This window comes from Pipistrellus hanaki (genome assembly GCF_964339955.1).
Source record: "Pipistrellus hanaki genome assembly, chromosome: 3".
NCBI classification, from domain to species: Eukaryota; Metazoa; Chordata; class Mammalia; order Chiroptera; family Vespertilionidae; genus Pipistrellus; species Pipistrellus hanaki.
In genome coordinates, this window is record NC_140505.1 from 127,241,658 (window position 1) to 127,258,418 (window position 16,761).

Sequence of the window (16,761 nt, forward strand, 5' to 3'; positions counted from 1 at the left end):
TTCAACCAGAGTTGTTGATTGAATATGGTAGTAGTAAGAATGTTGGCACTAGAACCTGGTTTTCTGGCCAACATATCCTTGGATTGATCATGACTCGATTTTAAAATGAAAATAATATCCCCAAAGGAAGATTATGATAATTAAATGAGTTAAATGTAAAGAATTTGGCACAGTGCCAATCACAGACTACTCATTCAATGAATGTTAGCAATTAATATTATTTATGGTTGTATAATTATCCACATTATCTGTCATGCACCCATAAATGGTTTATTCATTCCATCTACAAAGTTAAATTGGTTATTGCATATTACCCACATGCTGATTTACTACTAGAAAAAACTTGAGATAAGCCAAGTTGGAGAATTGAACAAAAGCACTAAATACATTAAGTACTGGGAAAGAAGCAGGCAAAATGAAGCCCCTGATATTACAGCCAACTTGTTCTTATTTTTATTTTTGCACATTTACATTTGAAAATTATTTTCCATACATGCTAGCAGGAACAGGGGTCACTATATTTTACTAAATTTTTAGATGTTTGATTTGGCACCTTGTGCGTGAATCCAAACAATGAGGGCCCATCAAGTTAACATGATCAACAAGTAAACAGAAAATTAATAAGAATATAGAAGACTTAAACAACTCTTATCATCCAACTCGACCTAATTGCCATTTATAAAACATTCCAGCCAACAACAATGAAATACACATTCTTTTGAAGTGCATGCGATACATTTACCAACAGACATCAAATTCTAAGAAGATTCAAGCCATACCAACCATAGTAAAATTAAATAAAACTTAAATAACAAAAAAAAAAACTTTCTGGAAAAATAGTCAAATATTTGTAAACTAAAAAATGCATTTTAATAACTCATGGGATAATTAATAAATCAAATGTGAAAATATAAAGTATTTTAAAGTGAATGAAAATGAAACCTCAATATATCAAAACTTGGAGCACACCATTTGGTAATACACTTAGGAGAACAATTATGGAATAAACACCTTAATTATAATAGAAGAAAAGTCTCCAACTAAAGACCTCAGCTTGTACCTTAAGAAATCAGAAAAGGAGTACAAGTTAAACCCAATGTATATAGAAGGAAATAATATTGATTAGAAAGATAAGTCTATAAAATAGCCAGTAAAAGCAAAAACCAACTAAACAAAAAACTAGATTTTTAGAAATAAATAGTATAAACAAACTTCCAGCTAGACTAAGAAAAAGAATAAGACAAAAATTAACAATATCTGGAATAAATTAACTTGCATTTTTAGAGATGCTGTGGTTATTAAAACAATAAGAGAATATATCATGTACAACTTTATGCCAATAAATTAAGCATCTTAGATGAAATGGGTCAAATAGTTGAAAACATACAAATTACTAAAGATTACTTAAGAAAACTGAATAACCTGCTACATATTAATGAAATCATTAGTTAAAAACCTTCCCTGCCTGGCTGATGTGCTCAGTGGTTGAGCATTGACCCAGGAATCAAGAGGTTGCTGGTTCAGTTCCAGGTCAGAGTACATGTCCTGGTTTGGGGCTCAAATCCCAATAGGATCTGTGCAGGAGGCAGCTGATCAATGATGTTCCTCTCTCATCGGTGTTTCTCTCTATGTATCCTTCTTCCTTCATCTCTCTCTAAAAATCAATAAAAGCATATTTTTAAAAAGTCTTCTCATGAAGACAATTCCAGCCCAGATTGCTGTACTGATAAATTCTATTGATACCAAATATTTAATAAAGAAAGAATATAAATTCTACTTAAATTCTTCAAGAAACTTGAAAAAGAGTAGTTTACATCCTATGAGGCTAGCCTTATAGCATTAATAAAACCAGACAAAAATATTACAAGAAATAAAAGAAAAACTACAGACCAGTATCCCTACTGAATATAGATACGAATTTTCAAAAAAAAAAAAAATTCAGCAAATTGAATCCAACAATATATTTTAAAAATACATTATGATCAAATGGTATTTGTCTCATAAATTCAAGGATAATCTAACATTCAAAAATCAATTACTATAATTCACCACATTATAAAGTAAAGCAACATAAACAAAAATATAATCACCTTGATAGATGGGAGAAAGGGATTTGTTGGAATCAGCATACATTTCAGGTTAAAATTATCAGTAATGTCAAAACACAATGAAACTCTTTCAACTTGATAAAGTGTACTTATAAAATATTTGAGGAAAAATCATACCTAATGGTGAAAGAGTGAATATATTACTCCTAAAATCAGGAACAATACAGAGATGCCTGCTCTCACTTCTTCTACTTAACATTTTCTAAGATAATCATACAAAAATAATTTGCATTTCTACATAGAACAAAAATAATAATAAATGGAAATTAAAACAGTATCATTTACAATAGTCTGAAAATGTGAAATATTTAGAAATAAATATGAAGATTTATATGCTGAAAACTATATTGCTTAGAAAAATAGACTCACAAATAAATAGTCCACTAATTTTCAACAAATATGCAAAGCCAAATCAGAGAAAAAAAGGATAAACTTTTCAGGAAATGGTTCTTGAAAAATATAATATCCATATTTTTAAAGAATAAAAATATATTCAGACTTCACTATATGTAAAAAATTAACTCAAATAAACCATAGATCTAATTATAAACCTAAAACTATAAAATTTCTAGAAGAAAAAAGAAAAAGAAAAACCTATATAGCCTTAAGTTAATCAAAGATTTCTTCAATATGATACTTTCACTTAAAAAAAAAAAAAGATGATAAAATATACTTAATTAACACCTACTGCTTTTAGAAAAACACTGACATGAAAATGAGAGACAGGTCACTATTAGGGAGAAATATTATTTGCATATCATGTATCTTATAGAGAACCTGATTCAGAGCATATAAATAACCCTCAAAATTTTATAGTAAGAAAGCAACCCACATTTTTTTTTTAAATGAGCAAAGAATTTGAACTGGTCCTTCACCAAGGAAGACACATGAGGGAGAATAAACAAATGAAAAGAAATGATCAATAGCATTAGCCATTAGGATAATGTAATTTACAACTGCAATGAAATACCTTACATTATCTACACTAACAGAACTGATTATACCTAGTTATTGTTGGGAAAGAAGTGGAGAAAGTAGAACCCTGTATACTGTCTGTGGGAATGTGCCATGGTACAATGGTACAACTACATTAGAAAACAGTTCATTCAACAGCCTTAAAACATTAAGCATACCTATCATATCATCTGAACATCCCACTTCTAGGTGTTTACCCAAGAGAAATAAAAGCAAGTACACATGCAATGACTTATACACAAATGGTCATAGCAAGATTATTAGTAATAGTAAAAACTAGAAACAACCCAAATGTTGAGGTGAATAAACTAATTGTATTATATTCATATATGCAACGTGAATGTACCTGAAAATCATTCTGTGGAGTAAAAGAAGGAAAACAAAAAAGAGTGATACTGTATGATTCCATGTATATAAAATTCTAGAACATGAAATTTAATCTATAATGAAAAAGTTGATCAATGGAAGCATGAAGAGGGATGGGAAGAGAAATTATAAAGAGGCATGAGCAAATTTCTAATGCATATATTAATTAACTTGATTATGGTGATGCTTTCATTATATATATATATATATATATATATATATATATATATATATATATAATAATTAAAGTATGGTATAATTAAAGTTTGATATATATCAAACATGTCAAATCATACCTTTTAAATGTGCAGTTTACCATACTTTAATTATATCTCACTATAGCTGTTCAAAAAAGAAGATTTTTTTTCTTTAGAAGTCTTCATTGAAAATGAGTAGATCCTAATATCACTTGAAAACATGTAATAAGAATAGTACTTTACGTGGCTAGACATGAAAACAAACCCACAGCTAATATTACATTCAATGGTGAAAAGTCAAAAGACCTTTTTCTAAGATCAGGAATAAGACATGGCTGCCCAATCTCACCATTTCTATTCATCACAGTACTGAAAGTCCTAGCCATAGCAACTAAGCAAAAAAAAAAAAGAATAATTGTTTAATTGATTAATTACTTTTTTAAAAAGAAGCAAAGGCATCCAAATCAGAAAGGAAGAAGTAAAATCATCTATCTTTGTAGATGACAGAAAACCTTAAGGATTCCACAAAAAAAATTATTACAACTAATAAATTAATTGAATAAAATTGAAGGGTACAAAATCAGTTGATTAAACAAACAAATCTTAGGGTTTTTATACATTAGCAATGAATTATATAAAAGAGAAATTAAGAAAGCAATCCTTTTTACAAAATCATCAAAGCAATAAAATACTTATGAATAAATTTAACCAAGGAGGTGAAAGACTTATACACTGAAAAACTATGACACTGAAGAAAGAAATTGAGGAAGACACAAATAAAGGGAAATATATCCATGTTCTTGAATGAGAAGAAATAATATTGTTAAAATATCCAGACAACACAAAGCGATCCACAAATTCAATGAAAACCCTATCAAAACTCCAGTGACTTGTCCTAAAATTGATGTGGGACCAGAGAGGACCTCAAATAGCCAAAGCAATCATGAAATCCTGAGAAACAACTAAGCTAAGCTATCACACTCCCTAATTTTAAGCTATATTATAAGGCTATTGTAATAAACAACAGTCCTTACACCATAAAGCATGGTACTTGCAAAAAAAAAAAAATGTACATAGAAGCAGTAGAATGAAATAGAGAGCAACAATATAATTCCATGAATATATGGTCAACTACTTTTGGACAAGAGCACCAAGAACTCATATGGTGAAATGATACTCTCTTCTATAAATGGTGGTGTGAAACAATATCCACATGCAAAAGAGTTAGACTGGACTCCTTTCATATACTACTCAAAAAAAAATTCAGTCAAAATGAATCAGAGACTTAAGTATAAGCCTGAAACCATAAAACTCCTACAAGAAAACAAAGGGGAAGAGATCCTTAACATTGGTCTTAGCAAGCCTATATAATAAAGATGTAATATGCAAATGGTCCTTACACCATGAAGCATAACAACAGACCACGTAATGACTGGATCACTAGGAGAATGGGTCAGCAAGCTACAAGAGAGCAGTGAAGTGCTACAGGAGGGGGCAGGGCAGCAAGCTATGGGGAATGAGGGGGGAACGATAGCAGGGCAAGCAGTGGACAGAGAGCTACTGGAGGGTAGCAGCAAGCTACTGGTGCATGGATTCCTGCACAGGGCTAGTGATTAGATAAGACACCAAAAGCACAGGCAACAAGAGCTAAAAAAACAAAACAAAACAAACAAACAAACAAAAAAAAACAAATAGGACTACATCAAACTAAAGAGCCTTGGCCCAACAACAGAAACAATCAATAAACTCAAAAGGCAAACTACGAAATGGGAAGAAAAAAAAATTGCAAACCACATATCTGATATGGGGTTAAAATCTGAAATATATAAAATACTCATATAACTCAATAGCAAAATAACAAGTAATCCAATTAGAAATGGACAAAGAACCTGAAAAGAAGACATACAGTGGCCAACAGGTATATGAAAAGAGGCTCAACATCATTAATTTTAAGGAAAATGCAATCAAAACCATAATGAGCCAACATCTCATACCCACTATGAAAAAGCCAAGAGATTACAGATGTCAGCAAGGATGTGAAGTAAAAGGCACCCTATACAGTGCTGCTAAGAATGTAAATTGGGACAGCCATTATGGAAAACAATATTAAAGTTCCTCAAGAAATTAAAAATATAATTTAACCATCCTACTCAGGGGTATATCAAAAGGAACTGAAATCAGTCTCTTAAAAATATATATATCTACAAACCATGTTCCTTTTAGCATTGATTCACAATTGGCAAAATAAAATAGAAACAGTCTTTCAATAAATTAATTAATTACACAGAAAAATATATTTATAAGGGAACATTATTAAGCCATAAAAAGGAAATCCTGCCATTTACAACATGAATAAAATTGGAGGCTATTATGCTAAGTAAAATAAGCCAGAAAGAGGAAGACAGCTATTATATGGTATTGCTTCTATGTGGAATTTTTTTTAAAGCCAAGTTCATGGAAATAAAGAATACAATTGTGATTGCCATGGTCAATTGAAAGAGGGAAATGGGGTGATATATGTCCAAAGGTACAAACTTTTAGGAGTAAGAAGAATATGTTCTGATGACCTAATGTACATCATGGTGACTATCTATAATAATAATAAAAGTGTAATATGTAAATCAACCGAACAGCTGAACAGCTAAACAACCATCTGGATGACCTTCTGGACAAAGCTGAGGCTGCGAGAGCTGAAGAGCAGGGGCTGCGAGGGCCAAGGCAGCAGGGGCTGCAAAAGCCTACTCTTGCATGAATTTTGTGTATCGGGCATCTAGTAGTTAATAATATGGTATCACATACTTGAAAATTGCTGAGTCAATCATGGGCATTCTCACCACAAAAGAAAAGTTAACTATGTGAGGTGATGGATGTATTTTAATTATCTTGACCTTAGTAATCATCCCACCATGTATATCATCACATTGTACATCTTAAATACGTATAATTACATTTGTCAGTTGTTTCCTTAATAAAGTTGAAAGAAAACCTGGCTAGACTACTATCCAGTAGTCTTTATAATCATGGTCCCAAGAATCATGGCAAAGTTTATTTGTCACATTTGTAAAATGGCAAGTCTTTGCACCAAAATATAAAGAGTGTAAAATAATACTTCTTGAATAAATTTATAATTACTCAAATATAATGAAGCTGGAATAAATGTTTTTTTATAAAATATATTCTAACATATTTACTCAAAATAATATTTTTCTAATATTCATCCTGAAGTAAGTTCTTATATATTGTACAAATAATCATAGAATTGGTGGTAGGTGGGAAATAACTCCAGACATGTCTCTAAACTCATCTCAAGCTATCTTAAATTACTTTTGCATTATATTTCAAGAATTAATACAATATAAGTAACTGAGTGTATATCCAGCAAAATCTAGCCCAAAAATTCATATATAAAAATTACTAGATTTTAAATATAATTCTACACTTTCACTTATTTTTATAAAATATCAAAAATACTCTTTTGGAGCCAATGTGATGATCAGTATCTTGAACAGATATTTTCTAGCACTATGTATAGCCTTACATTTTATAGCATAGAGTATTAACTAATCATTGAGATAGTCATTACCGGAATGCAAAACCATATATCTAAATTACTGCACCAAAGAATTCTGATGAATCATTATTTGATCTTGACTTATAATTAGAAATATCTTGTATTTAAGAAAAAAAGAGTATCTTGCTTTTAACACTTTTAAAAACTGGAAACATTATTAAATCAATAAAGTACATAGAAATCCTATAATATAAATGCGAGTCAATAGGCCAATAATATAGTAGACTTTAATATTATTTTAATAATTATTAAATGACTACTAAGTGTTAAACTATGAGATATACATGCTCTACTAAAATTAGAACTAAAAGAAGGGGTATAAGGAAAATCCCAATCCAACTGACAATGGGGAAAAGTTCATAGTGTATCATATTTTAATGTCTGATCATTTGTGCAAAATCTCTGCCATTCCAAGTTGTCTTTAAATTTTCATTTATTATGTTTTATCCAGGAAACATGCTTAATCCCCCAAATCTCCCTTAAACATTGTTTTTAAAATATATGCCATGTCCCTGTCTACACCCCCATTGGCATCTGCAATCCAAATAAGTACATTTTTAAAGGACATTCAAGAAAAAACTATTTGTCAATATACTAGTATCAGTCAGTTCTCTTATTAATAACATTAGAACTGACATTTACATAACTCCATTTCTACAGCAATTTCTTATTGAGTCTCCAAACATTTATTCATTAATAGTTCCAATATTTCTATGCATTTGGCAAACATTCATCTCCATTTTACTGATTTGTAAAACAAAGTTTTAATTCATAAAATAACACGAACCTAGTAACTCTATGTTTTCTAACTCACAGTCTTATTTCTATGAGCTGGAAGAAGAGAAAAATATAATACATGTAGCATGAAATAGCTTGGCTTCCTCAGATTAGTGAAATATCCAGTTGGCACTTGTGTTTTATCTATTCCCACCTTTTTATATGCGATCCAGTCAAACACCCTGTCAATGTCTGTTGCCTGTAGCACTTCCTGTGATACTGGATGGGAACTGGCCAAGCCATCAAGCAGCATCACTTCGTGCAGAACATCCGTCAGAAACCTCTGTTTTTCCTGCAATACAGTGGACAGGGCATTATCATAGGTGATTCATGGTTACGACAGAATGTGAGTGACGACATGAACAGAACCAGTGTTTCTTAATTGATGATGTTCATCAGCCTACGTGGCAAGACTTAACTCTAAAGAGAACTCAGTAAATAAAATGCCCCTTAAGTTAGTCTAATATGAAAGTGGTTGATCTGAGCACATGAAACAAAATCAATGAGCTACAAATAGAAACAGTGGGCTCTGGGCAGTGGGCACATAGTGAAACTGACTAAGCTTATTCGTCGTGCATTCTGCATGGTCAAGACTACAATCCCAGTCTCAAATAACCTTCTTAGTTTAGTTCAATATTAACTAAACTTTAGGGTTCCAGTGCTATTTTGCTATTTATACCATTTATTTCTAGTACCTTTGAACAGCTCAGTCTCTCTCTTTCTCTCTCTCTCTCTCTCTCTCTCTCTCTCTCTCTCTCTCTCTCTCTCACACACACACGCGTGCACACACACACACACACACATACACACTTACATATACACATTTGTTTCAGGAGACAACAATAAATAATAAAAGACATTATTGACATGAAACTATAATATCTGTGGATTGTATAATGCATATGTGAGGTCAGAATAATGGGTATAATTCATAGATATTAATATTTGCTGTAATAAAAGCTGATTTGTTATGTTAGGAATAAACTAAAGAAAAATTGCATCTTTGGTGTTTTTATTTCATGAAGCCTGATTTGAAGAAACAGCTTGGGTTTTGTTTAAAAAAAAAAAATGCTGCTAGCTATTCCTCTGCCTGGCCTCCTGCCTTCATTGAGGGAAGAAGGAAAGAAAAAAGAAGTAGCAAGAGATAATATGGGCTAAATAGCCCCTAGATAATTGGGACCTGAGTATCATTACAGGGATTAAAGAGTGCAACACTTAAATTGCTCTAGCTAATTCTGAATTCATTTCTGGAGCCTCCTAGTTTTGAGCCAGCAGATAGATAAACAGTGTGTTATTTCTGAGTGAGTTGTAATTTCAAGCTGAGAGTACACTGATCCTGGACTTTAAAAAAATAGAAATGGAAACTAAATATGCTAAAAACAATAGTTAATTGGGCATATGTGTGTGTGTTACTTTAAATCTGGCTATAAAGAAACATTTTTGTTCATCATTGGTTCAGTGATTTAGCATGTTTAATCAATGATTCAAGTAATTAGTAATCCAACTATATACTGTAAGATTTACTTTTATTAGCTTATTTTATAGTCTATTGACTATGTATCTAATTTCTTCAGTCCTTTTTGTCCTAAGAGTTTCACATCAATGATCTGTGCTCCATCAGAGGACAATGAAGCAATGACTGAACCCAAAGTCACTCTGAGTTCCAGAAGATTGCTCCAGACCATAAGAGGCCACAGTGATTCCAGCTGGTGTTACTTGGTGATTGAATGTTGACCTATGAACCAGGAGGTCATGGTTTGATTCCCTGTCAGGGCACATGCCAGGGATGCTGGTTCAATCCCCGGTATGGGGCATACATGAAGCAGCCAATCAATCAATGATTCTCTCTCATCTTTGATGTTTCTATCTCTCTCTCTCCCTTCCTCTCTGAAATCAATAAAAACATTTAAAAAATTAAAAATTAAAAAAGAGGCCACCACAATGAGAAGTTCAAACTTACAATGAATGAATTGACAAATATGATAGAAACTAATACCGTATTTTTTCTCAACTTAAATTCTTCATCTAAGAAAAATTAAAGAGTGTAAAGTTGGACTTTGTGATTTAAAATTTTAAGAACAAAAAGGCAGGAATCTACATAGCTCATTTTAAGTGCATTATAAAGCAAAATTATAAAAGTAAGAGAAAATCATGTATTTCCAAAATAAAAAATGCTAGTGCTACTTTTAAGCAAGTATGCAATCTTGTTACTCAATTTCAAAATACACATTAAAATTATTTGATATTGGAATTCATGGCAGGAATCCTGAAATGTATAATTATATTTCAACTTAACCAATAAACATTTTTTATAAGAAGTACTAATTGAAAAGGTGATTTTCATTGAGAAGATAAAATATTCAAGTCTTCAAATAGTGATTGCCCATACCATTATGTGAGTCATATATCTCATAAAAAAACACAGTGTACAATGAACTTAAAGTGATGCTTTATTTAATCATAATTATTAAATTAGCAACAATAAATATATATTGATCAATATTAAAATTTAGTAAACATATAATGGTTTTATGTATGTAATTTTAAGTGGTATAAAGTAATTGGATTTATATTGTAATTATAAAATCTTAGGTAAATTTCAAAAATGAAACTTTCTTGTTTAAGCAAATTTAAGTTATATGTGATATGTCACTTCATGCATCTGGAGAAAAAAACAAACACTTGCCTAGTAATTAGAATTTCAAGAAGCAGTGTCTAAATTTAGTAGTGTTACATCAATTAGCAAATATATATATATATATATATATATATATATATATATATATATGCATATAATATATATATAATGATCTACATTGTTGGAGAGAATGATATTGTGTAATTAAGAAAAAAATAGCATTAAGAGAGAAAGAAAGGAGAGGAGGAAAAGCCTGTCAGAAGAGCACTCACAAAACTAAAAGAAGAGAATACCTTAAGACAGAAAAAAGAAAAGTCTAGCCAGAGGCAAATCAAATCTAACAAAAGTACTAGTACAAAGGGCATCCAAGAGAGAAGGTGCTAATTTTTATAAGGACCTGCATCACAATAAATGGTCTTAGCCTGTCAGTACCTGGATGGGACCCTCCTCCTCCTCATTATCATCAATAATAATAATAACAGCAAAAACTACTAAGTACTGATCCATTGCCTACTGTGGACCTGAAACTATGAAAGTTCAAAAATAAAGTTAAGTAAATTGTGGCTGTAATGTGAGATGAAATAAAATAAAATAATTAGCCACAGCGAACAAAATCATAATTTCTTCTTACAGACTAGAAATGCTAAAGAATTTTGAGGAAAATAATATAATTATTATTTTGTAAATACATAAATATATATAACAAATACCTATATATATATAAAAAGCCAGCGACCATACCAGCCATAATGATCATAACAACCAGTTCTATGACATCCACTGTGGCCAGTAAACTTGCCAATCAAGAGATAGGGCCAGCCAGCCAACCTCAAGGCCCCTCCCCCCTGCCTGCCTGTCCCTGATTCATTCTCCCATCCTGATCAAGAGCTGGCCACCGGCCAAAAACCCCCTGCCTTCCCCCTAGCCAGCCCCACCCCCAATTAGCCCGCCCCATCACAGTAGGCCAGCTCATGATCTCACTCCGCACCCCAATAGGGAACAGGGCCAGCCCTCCAACCTCCTCCTTCCCTGTCCCACCCCTAATAAGTCCCCCAATCCATCAGGGGCAGGGCCAGCTGGCCAACCACCCATGGCCCCTCCCCATGGCCAGCCCTGCCCCAATCAGCCCCCCAACCCCAATTAGGGGCAGAGCCTGCCAGCCAATAACCAGCAGCCCTTTCCCCCAGCAGGCCCAATCTTGACCTGACCCTGATTGGGGTTGGGAGGGCAACCTCCCACCATCTCCTCCTCCCACCATCTCCTCCATCTCCTCCTCCCCCGACAGGCCCAGCTGCACCCCACCAATGCACAAATTCATGCACTAGGCTTCTAGTATAAAAATAATAAAATTATTTAGGGAGCCCTAGCCAGTTTGGCTCAGTGGATAGAGTGTCGGCCTATGGACTCAAGGGTACCAGGTTCAATTCCAGTCAAGGGCATATACCTTGGTTGCAGGCACATCCCCAGTAGGGGGTGTGCAGGAGGCAGCTGATTGATGTTTCTCTCTCATCGATATTTCTAACTCTCCCTCTCCCTTCCTCTCTGTAAAAAACCAACAAAATATATTTTAAAAATTTATTATGGAAAGATAGATTTTGATCTGATTTGTGAGTGTGTGAGTGTGTGTGTGTGTGGGGGGGGGATAACATACTTAGGGTGCACATTCAACAGTTAGTTTTTATTCTACTTCATATTTTAAGGACACTCTGTACTATTTTACTTTCAAAAAGCACAGTAAGGTAAAATGGAGCATCTATTTCAAATTTACTATTAGTAACAATAAATCCTACCACTCTAATAAAGACTCCTTGGAATTGTTAAATATATTTAAACAGTTCTAATAATGTTGAGCATATAATATGGCAATGAACTATTCTTCAGAAATATATTAAATGTAATTTTTGGAGAATAATGGAAGTTTTTCAGAAAAGTAAACAAAGTTGGAGCAAATGCACACAGTAAAGAATAACACATGGAAAAATAGCCACTGTTATTTTATTAATTTATTCATTCATACATTCTCTCAACCAATTTGTATTAAACTCATACTTTAAAGCAGATATTGTACTGTGTTTAGGGGATAAACATATGACTAAAGCCTAGTCCCTAACCTTAAAAGTGAAAGAGAAAGTACCAGAGAATGACAGATAAAAAGCTAACTGTATGATGGATGCTATAAACCACAGAGGGCGAAATGATTAATTAGTTCAGAAAAGGCTTCATAGACTAAGTGACATTAAAGTGGGCTGTTGAAGGATGAAGGGTTACTCCGATGAAGGGGAGAAGCAGCTAAATAAAAAGGGCAAATGCCGTCAGAGGAAACATGAAAAAAGGCTACTCTGTTTGAATCCTGGCTTCTCAGGTTGCAGAGTTTGTTCTTAATAAATAGGCAGGCGCAGACATAATGACCTAATAAAAGTAGTGTCTCGGGGAAATTATCTATGGTAAAGAGTGTGACTTGTATGTTGAAATGGGAGTCAGAAAGTGGCACTGGCACTAAGTGGGGATTTGGTGCTGATGTATTAAAACAAGCTGTTGCTGAGGGACGGTTGGATCTGTATGTTTTAAATGAAAAATCAACTGCCATTGATGTTTTGATGCCTGGGTCGCCTTAGTGGCTGATGGAGAGGAAGTACTAGAGATAACCACATGGCTTCTGGACTTGATGGAATTTTTTACAAAGGAGCTGGCTATTGACAGAGAAGTTAAATAGGTTTGGTGGACAAGCGAAAAAGATCAGCTTTAGACATTGCAAGGAATGTGACAATGAACATCCAAAAGCAATATGCTTTACAAGCAAAAACCTGGGTCTAAGATAAGGAACCAAGTGCTAACCAACTTTTGACAATAAATTTTAGTTTGTATTAAGATATAAGTGAAGTCTCAGAATTCACTCTTTTTTGTTATTTCTTATAATTTCAGTATTTCATATATTGGCATTTAGCCAATATATACCTGGTATATAAAGGAAGTTATTAAGAATTCTTATCATGACATTAGATTCACCTGAGAAATTACATTCCTTGGTGTCTGAAAATGGCTGCCTGACCATCAAGGTCTGAAGGGTTAAAAGTGAATATGCCTGACCTGGCCATAGCCAAGATGAAGAGTGGGGAAACAGGAAGTACTGTTGAGAAGTAGAGCCATTGGCAAGGTCCTATTAGAAGACTGGCTAATCTTAGCAGAGAAATACGAGACAGACACTTTGACTCTGTCACCAGAAAAGAAAGAATAAAATCAGAATAATCTGAACTGAGATCAAAGAGAGTCAGATACATCAAACCAGGCAGGGAAGATGAGTGCCAAGCCTGAGCCAATTCAAGCAGTGGAGAAGTGTTCATAGGCATTACAAGAGGGGGAAGAAAAAAAAAAAATTCTCAGGGCACATATTTTTTATTTGTTTGTATATTTTGTTAATTCAATTCCAGATATAAGTGAAATCATATAGTATTTGTCTTTCTCTGACAGTCTTATTCCACTTAACATAATACTCTCCAGGTCCATCCATGCTGTCGCAAATTCACATTTTTAGGAGACTGGATCTGAAGGTAAATGGCTCTTTTGGTATTCCCCGGAGAAGAACAGTCTCTCTGCTGCCAAGAGCCCTAGGCTGGAAGAAAAATATCTGCCATTCACTGTGACATTGAACAGGTTACTCACTCACTTTAGACCTTAACATCCTCATTTGTAAACATATATGGTTGTGAAGATTAGATAAGAGAATTTGTTCCACAAATATTTATTGAACACCTGCTATATCCAAGATGGTGTTCTGGGAATGAAGAGACACAAAGACATGAATCTGACTTTCAATAATTTCATAGTGGCAAAAGAAGAGACAAAGATAAAAACAAGTCTTAAAATACCACCTGCTGTATGGAAGCAGGTTCAAGATACAGTGTGACTCACAGAAGGCTGTGATTTGTTCTGCCTAGGACAAAGCAGGAAAAACTCCTGAACTAATCATTTGAATTGAAACTTTAAGGATGATGTGAGTTTTCTGGAGGCATACAGCACAAAGAGGCATTTTGGACAGAAAGAAATACCTGGAAAAACTGATGGAGGTCTGAAATAGCCTGACCTGTTAGGGAGATTAGAAGTTTGTGTGGCAGAAGGTGAGTATAATGAGGTAAATGATTAATGATTAGTAGAGACAGATAGACAAGAATAAAACCATCAAGGTTCCTCTATGACAAGTGAGGAAGCTAGAATTAAGAAGTGACATCATCAGACCTACATTTAGAGAAATAACTATGAATAGTAAAAAGTGAGCCAGAATGAGAAGCAACTGGAAACAAAAGTAGGACAATACTGCATAATCATGCACAGATAGCATGCAATATGGGCCTTATCTTTGTGATCACATGAAATATTGCACCAATTATTTCTCAAAAACTTAGTCAATTTGGGGATGACCAATGGTGATCAAACAGGATATTTACTTTAGAATTCCAAAATGTATGAGTTAAATATAGATATAGACAAACATATACAAAGACATATAAATATAGACATAGACGTAGACATAGAACATAGACATAGACATAGAATATAGACAGACATAGACATAGACATAGATATTACATACACACACACACACACACACATAAATCCAAATAGATACAAATATTTCATTTTTAAATATTTTCACTTGTTTATTTAAAGCAATGTTTTATTCCAATTTTTAATATTACAATATCCTCTTAAATGAAGATAAGGGCACTTTCTAATCTTTAGAGTCAAATCAGTAAGAATGTCTAATAAAAGATATTCAAACAATGTAATCTACTTCCATACTGTTTATTGACTGCTTCATATATATATATATATGTCTTGTGTTAGAAGCTGGAAATCAAATACAATTGGGACACAATTCCTGCCTCAAGTAACTCCGATTATGTTAGGTAAGATAATACTATTTGACAGCTGAAGTATTAGCAGCATTAACAAAGTACTAGGGAAGTAGACAGCAGAGGTAAATGCATAGGTAAAAATGCTCCCAGTGTCTATGACCATGCTGATTCAACCTGAATTGATCCAAAGAGAAGAAATAAGATATATGTAATTTATGTCTTATCTCTCTGGGAATCTATACTACCACAAGATAAAGACATTTAAAGAGCCACAGGTTAAACAGAATGCCACATGAATTATTACTAATCTGAAGCCCTTGCTTACACGAGGCTAGAACAAGGGATATGGACTGCCCACTATTGCATGATTTGGCTTTTTACTGATATTCTTCATGTCTTATTCAAATCACCACAAAGTTGTAAGCAGAGGAATACAATCAAGAATTCGAAGAAATAAAACTCACTTGGGGAACATATTCATCAGTTGTCTTTTTATGAGATATTACATCTCAGTAATTTTGCAACTATCATCTTTTGTAAATACGTTACATAATGTCATGTTTATAAGTTATAAATTATTTGGATTTCAAGTCTCCTAAAATTTCAAAAGAATTGTACTCTGTAATTTTCTATTGTCATCCGACTTTTGTAAATTTTTTAAATGTCCAAGGATATTTTAATCTTTACTCAGTTGGAAATCAGCTGGTTAGACGTGTGGAATATTGTCATTATTTAGTTGAATTGTTAACATTTCACAGAAAGCAAAATTATGCTGATAAATTAAATAAACTTAAAGAGCTAGCAAAAATAAATGTTGTTTCCATAAAATAATGTACTTTAAAAATTAACATATCAAAATCTCATGTTTAAAATTCACACGTGCAAGACATTAATCATTTTCATGTGAAGCTTATTAATGCAGCCCATTTATAGTTAAGTCAAATTTGTATAAATGCACACATATTCAGTACACACTGAGGAATATTTTTTGAAATAGTCACTATTAGTGACTACAATGAAATCAGTACCTCTGTGTTTATTTACACAACATTTTACAGAAAGTGGTACATGGACACCATAATCCAGGCAGATCTCTAGTGGTATCATATTACTGATTTTACACCAGCTTACAATGAGTAACTGAAATGTGTTCCAGAAGTTATTCCTTTTACTATCGGCACATTTCACCCACTGCCAAGCCAAAAATGTTCTAAAGTGACTTGTTCAATATACAAACTAAAAAAGCAATTAGATTTCTATAAGAGAATCTTGGATG

The 16,761-nt window shown here is 33.0% G+C and overlaps 1 protein-coding gene across 3 annotated transcripts in view; it reads right to left on the bottom strand.

The window, feature by feature from the left end:
• Positions 1 to 16,761, bottom strand: part of TRHDE (thyrotropin releasing hormone degrading enzyme) — a 363,581-nt gene that overhangs the window by 145,431 nt on the left and 201,389 nt on the right. For all 3 annotated transcript variants that reach the window (XM_084878863.1, XM_084878865.1, XM_084878864.1), the window contains exon 6: positions 8,149 to 8,286. In XM_084878863.1, coding sequence (XP_084734989.1) covers positions 8,149 to 8,286 — 138 coding nt within the window. The remainder of the gene's footprint in view (positions 1 to 8,148; positions 8,287 to 16,761) is intronic.